Raw genomic sequence first — 6,133 nt, forward strand, 5'->3', positions numbered from 1 at the left:
ATTTGAGATATGTTTGAGGAAGTATCGGATAACCCTCACCGCCGCCGCCCTCGCCACCGCCGTCGCCGCCGCCCTCACCCCCGCCGCCTACACCTCCGCCGCCCTCGCCGCCACCGTCTCCCCCGCCGTCGCCGCCACCGCCCTCGCCACCGCCGCCGTCTCCGCCACCTTCGCCACCGCCGTCGCCGCCGCCGCCTTCGCCGCCACCGCCCTCGCCGCCACCCTCGCCGCCACCCTCGCCGCCGCCGCCGTCGCCACCTCCACCCTCACCACCACCGTCGCCTCCGCCTCCGTCGCCTCCGCCGCTGTCGCCCCCACCCTCGCCTCCGCCGCCGTCGCCTCCGCCGCCCTCACCCCCACCGTCGCCGCCACCGCCCTCGCCTCCGCCGCCCTCGCCGCCGCCCTCGCCGCCACCGCCCTCGCCACCTCCGCCTTCCCCCCCGCCGTCGCCTCCGCCACCCTCACCCCCACCTCCGTCGCCGCCGCCCTCGCCTCCGCCCTCGCCACCGCCACCCTCGCCGCCGCCGCCGTCGCCGCCGCCGTCGCCACCGCCGTCGCCGCCACCGCCCTCGCCTCCGCCGCCCTCGCCGCCACCGTCGCCACCACCCTCACCGCCGCCGCCGTCGCCTCCGCCGCCGTCGCCTCCGCCCCCGTCGCCGCCGCCGCCGTCGCCTCCACCGCTGTCTCCTGGCAACGGCAACGGCAACGGCAACGGCAACGGCAACGGCAACGGCAACGGCAACGGCAGACGTCGAAATCTGGCCGACGACGAGGTTGAGATTGAGGTCTCTGCACCAGCCGCGAGGCCGCGTGCTCCTTTGCTGGCCTTGTGCGTCTTGCTTGCCGGAGCTGCGCTTTCGGTCACCGCCCGGCGGCGCAGGTCCAGGTGCTCGCAAAGCCTGCTGCCCGTGTCGGACAGGGATAGCGCGAGAATCTCTGGCCGGAGCTCGATGTGATATCTGACGAGAGTGCGGAGAAGTTGGCCTTTGCTTCCCTTCCGGTCATTGTTAGTCATGTGCGCGCCAGTCCACACCCGTGTCGTGCCAGTCTGCTGTGAGAGGAGCGTTTGGCTGTAAAAAGATAGAAAGAAAACAGAGCTGATGCAGAGAGAGATTTTGTTTTGCTGATGCAGTGATGCTGCTGGGTTCCAATGGTCCTGACCGCCCAAGACTAGCCCTACCATACCCCAGCAGGTCTGTCAGCAGGCGGGGGGGTATGGTCTCGGATGGTTTCTAGAGCAAGCTCGGTTCCATACCATACCCCGCAGAAAGTCCGAACCCTGGCAGTTGCGTTGGAAAGGCTCTTGGCCAGGGTCCATATGGCCTCTCGTTCCGCCTCCTCGGGAGGCAGCGGCGAGGCCGAGCCACCACCCTGGCGTCCGACCTCGGGCGCGTTTGTGCCCGAGACGTCCCACCGCGACGGCGGATCTGGTGGTTTGTCGCCGCTGAGCGGCTCATCGTTTGAGGCAGAGGCAGCCGCGGCGCTCGCCGAGCTTCGAAGCCATCCCGACGGAATCGCCTCCGCGTCGACCGCCGGTTCCACCATAGCGGGCTCCGCCGAGCCAACTCCCACGCCGGGCTCCACCGCCGCGGGGTCCGCCGAGCCAACGCCCACGCCGGGCTGGCGGCAAGCAGCTGCGGCTGACGGCACAGTGTACTACTACCACACGGAGACTCGCGAGACGGCGTGGGCGCTGCCAGCTGAAGAGGCGCCCTCGACGCCGCCAGTGCAGCGGGCAATCGACCAGACGCTCGTCCGACTGCGACAGGCGGGCGCTGGTGGTCGCGCTGAGGGCGCCTTTTGCCGCCCAGCCGACGCGCTGCGCTCCACGGCCTCCGCCTGCGCGACCACCACCGCGCGATCGCCAGCGGCGGCAGGCCTGCGGATCCAGGTGCCGCCGCCGCCTCCAGAGACGCCACCACCGCGGCGGGTGGACGAGAGCGCCAGCAGCGCCCTCGTGACGCCAACAGCCGGGCTCGCGGCGGCGGTGGCGACAGTGGCGCGCCGCCTCGGCGCTGCGGCCGGCTCGGGGGAGGAGTCGGCGGACTCCTTTGGTGGACCCTCTCCGAGCTCCGCGGGCTCCGGCTTCTCCCCGCTCGGGCCCTCCGCCGAGTCTCGCCGGGTGGCTCGCCACGCACGCCGGCGCACTCCGGTCGGCGCTGCCGGCGGCGGGAGGGTGCAGCACCGTGCGCCGGAGGCTGTGGCCACGCACGACCCCGAGGCGGTCGGGTCTGAGGTGCGTAGCTTCGCGGCGTCGCCGGACGCGCCGCCGCCGCCGCCTCCGGTGCGCACGCCGTCTAGCGGCGGCTCTGGCCGTCCTCTCCGCGGCGCGGTGCGGCGGTTCGCAGAGACGGCGCCGCCGGGCTTGGACGCGGGAGACCCGCCGTCGCTCTCGCCCGGCCTGCTCTCGCCCTTCAGCGTGGGCGAGGCAGACCGCAGCCGAGGCCCGTCCTCGGGCGACAACTGCTCCTCCGCCTTCGACTTCAGCGGCCCCCCCTCCGCCCCGCCCGCCGACTTCGCCGCCGGGGCCCCCTCGACCCCCTGGGGCGGCAGGGACGGGCCTGGCGGCAGGGACGGGCCTGGCGGCTTCAGCGGGCCTCCGACCGGGGGGGGCCTCCTCTCCTCCGATAACAGCCTCTTCTCTCCGGCCGGCGAGAGCGGCCTCTTCTCGCCGTGCAGCGGCGCCGCCCCCCCCCCCCCCCCTGCGTCACCTTGCCCGACTCACCCTCTCTCTTCCCCGACACGCAACGCACCCCGGCTCGCAGGCGTCGACGTCGAGACGTGCGGCACGGCTGCAGCTGCGAGCCCGTCGCGCTCCTCCCTCTCCTCCCTCGACCCTTTCGCATCGGCCGACGAGGACGACCTCCGGCTGAGCGGTGGAGAGGGCGGCGGGAGAGAGGCGGCCGGCACGGCGGGCGGGGGCGGGGCCGGCTCGGCGGGCAGGGCCGCCGCCCACCGGTCGAAGCCACGCGTCGCCGGCTCCACCGCCACGCCGCTCGCTTCTCCCTCCGGCGGCACGTTTCGGCTGCCCCCGCCGCCGCGGGCGGCTGCCGTGGCTTCGACCCCTCCCCGCCCGGCGGGGGGAGACTTGGCCAAGGGCGACCTCACCAGCCTCCTCAGCCCTCTCCCGCCCGCGGCGGCTGGCGGCGGGTGCGCGAGTGCGGCGGACGGCGGGCACGCCGTCGCCTGCAGAAAGAGCTCCTCCGCCGCCGCGCTCGGCGCCGTCGCTGCCGCCAGCGCCGCCGCGGCGCACGAGGCGCAGCTGGCGGCCGAGCGGCGCGGCGAGGAGCTGGCGGCGCGCGAGGCGGCGCTGGAGGAGCGCGAGGCAGCCCTGGCCGAGTCGGAGCACGAGATGCGAGAGTGGTACGACACGGCGGTGGCAGAGGCGACGGAGCGCGATTGGGAGCACTGGCGGCGCGACGCGGTTCGCTCGCTCAACGCCGAGCTCTTGCGCAAGGCGCCGCCGCAGGAGTGGAAGGCGCGCATGGGCCGCACGCTCACCGAGCTGGAGCTGTACAAGCGCGAGAACGCTCGCCTCCGCGAGGTGTGCGGAGGGGGTGGGTTTGGGGGGGGGGGGTGTCGGTGGGAGGGCGCACCGTCGCGTCGCGCGTGCACAACGCTCATTTGGCCCTCCCGCGCCCTTCTCCGCACAGGCCGCCGATTTCCCCGGCCGGTCAGTTGGCAACGCGGACCGCGGCGTGAGCGACGAGCTCCTCTTAGAGTTTGAAAGGTTGCGCGACCAGCACGCCGACGCCGCCGATGAGCTGCGTGCGGCGCACAAGCAGGCGGCCTCGCGCGAGGAGTTCCTCTGCACACTCGAGGTGGACGCCGAGCAAGCTCGTGCCGTCCAGGACGTGCCATGCACACGTCCGCGACGAGTCCGGGACATGTCCCATTAGGTGGACGCCAAGCAGGCGCAGGCGCGCAACGAGGCGCAGCAGCGCAGGCTCGAGGACCTCACGTCCGACAACTCCAAGCTGCGGATCGAAAACACGCGGCTGCGCTCCGAGGCGGCCGGCGGCCGGATGGAGGCCTTCGAGAAGGAGATCCTCGCGGAGGAGCTGCGCGGCGCAAAGGACGCGGTCGCCGGCATGGAGCAGCAGCTGCAGCGGCTCCACGCGGAGAATGCGGCGCTGCGCGACGGAAACACGCTCAGCCTCGAGCTCGCCACCGTGAGCAACCAGCTGCGCGGTGCCCTCGATGCAAAGGCCGCCCTCGGCGCCGCGCTTCAGGCCCGGCTTGCTTGTTCGCGCGCGGAGACTGCTTCGCTTCACGCCGCGCTGCGGCAAGCGGAGGAGCAGGCGGAGGGGGCGAGGGCGGCGGCGGCGATGGAGGTGGCGGAGATGGGGGAGGTGGCAAAGGTGGCGGTGGCGTCCCTCCACGCCGCGCTGCAACACGCGGAGGAGCAGGCGGAGGAGGGGGGCATTGCGGCGGCGACGGCGGAGGCGCAGATGGTGGCTTTGCGGATGGCGACGGCGACGGCCCTCGAGGAGGCTGCCGCGCGAGCCGACGAGGCGACGCAGCGGCTGGAGCTGGTCGAGTCGGGCGCCTTGCGGGAGCGAGAGCTCGAGATCCTGTGCGACAGCTGGAGGACGGTTTTGCTCCGCGAGCTGCGCAGCGCGGAGGCCGAGGCGGTCTCCTCGTCGGCTGAGCTCGTCCGCACCTCGACCGCCCTGCAGAAGCGCGAGGACGACCTGGTGCTGATGATCCATCAGTACGACGAGCTGCAGCAGGAGCACACGCGCCAGAGCGACGCCATCCAGGCCGCAGCCGACGGCTCGGCGCTGCACGCGACACGGCTGGCGGAGGAGCTGCTGCAGGCAAACGAGCTGCAGGCAAACGCCGAGACCGCAGCAAGCGAGTCAGCAGCCGCTCTCGCGGACGCCCGCTCGGCGCTCGAGCTGCGAGAGCAGCAGCTGAATGCGCTCGTCGCCGAGCACGATGCCTCCTCCCAGACCGCAGAGGTTGCGCGGCTTCGCGAGGGGTGCGCACTGGCTGAGCTGCGCGAGGCTCTTCAGCACCGCTGCGGCCAGATTCTCGACTTCACGCGAGGGCTGTGTGAGCTAGCCGCTGCTGACAAGAGGGGCATGACCGAGCACGAGGCTCGCAGCCGCCTCTTTTGCCTCTCGGCACTTGCGTACGAGGAACTGGCGATCTCGCCCGTCGCGACGGAGCGCGAGGTGTTCACTCGTCGCTTCGCGGCGTTCCCGAGATCGGACGAGAATGTGCCAGCTCGAAACGTGTGTGTGTGTGTGGATGGCGATATCAAATAAAAAACTGTTCATTTCAAAGGCAAAAACGCCAGCCTACGCCCTCCCCTCACACTGACACTTCTCCCCTATTCCCAACTTTAGCGTTTAGGTTGCGCACGTCTCCCAGCGAGCTAAAGCCGTAGGATCTCCGGCACCTTTTTCTCCCCTAGTCATCCGACCGCGCCACGCGCCATCTATGGGCGACAAGTGCAGCCACTGACGGAACTATTCCAAGGCGGCTGGCGATATCAAATAAGTCGCTCTGTTTATTATCAACCGGTAAAAACCGCTCAGGTCCAGTGCAGACGCCCAAGCCAATTACTGTGCCAAAGCACCGCACACTCTTAACTCTCCGCACACCGCAGTCGAGTGTAGAACTCTCGTCAGATATCACATCGAGCTCCGGCCAGAGATTCTCGTGCTATCCCTCTCCGACACGGGCAGCAGGCTTTGCGAGCACCTGGGCCTGCGCCGCCAGGCGGTGACCGAAAGCGCAGCTCCGGCAAGCAAGACGCACACGGCCAGCAAAGGAGCACGCGGACTCGCAGCTGGCGCAGAGACGTCAATCTCAACCTCGTCGTCGGCCAGGTTTCGCCGTCCGCCGGGCGGCGGCGAGGGCGAGGCGGAGGGAGGCGGCGGCGAGGGCGGCGGCGGCGACGGCGGTGGCGACGGCGGCGGAGACGGCGGCGGTGGCGAGGGTGGCGGTGGCGACGGAGGAGGCGACGGCGGCGGAGGCGACGGCGGCGGAGGCGACGGCGGTGGCGAGGGCGGAGGTGGCGAGGGCGGTGGCGGCGAGGGTGGCAGGCTCGGCGGAGGTGGGCTCGGCGGCGGCGGCGAGGGTGGCGGCGGCGACGGTGGTGGCGGAGAGGGTGGTGGAGAGG

At 71.8% G+C, this 6,133-nt stretch overlaps 1 protein-coding gene across 1 annotated transcript; it reads left to right on the plus strand.

Annotated features, from left to right (window-relative positions):
* Positions 1–1,318: 1,318 nt before the first annotated feature.
* On the plus strand, positions 1,319–5,273 carry EMIHUDRAFT_112289 (hypothetical protein; the record flags this gene model as incomplete). The annotated part of the gene is made up of 3 exons (XM_005784957.1): positions 1,319–3,544; positions 3,654–3,821; positions 3,900–5,273. 3 exons carry the CDS (start codon positions 1,319–1,321, stop codon positions 5,271–5,273), a joined length of 3,768 nt encoding a protein of 1,255 aa, XP_005785014.1.
* Positions 5,274–6,133: the final 860 nt, after the last annotated feature.

The sequence above is a fragment of the Emiliania huxleyi genome (assembly GCF_000372725.1).
Source record: "Emiliania huxleyi CCMP1516 chromosome Unknown EMIHUscaffold_166, whole genome shotgun sequence".
Lineage (NCBI taxonomy): Eukaryota > Haptophyta > Isochrysidales > Noelaerhabdaceae > Emiliania > Emiliania huxleyi.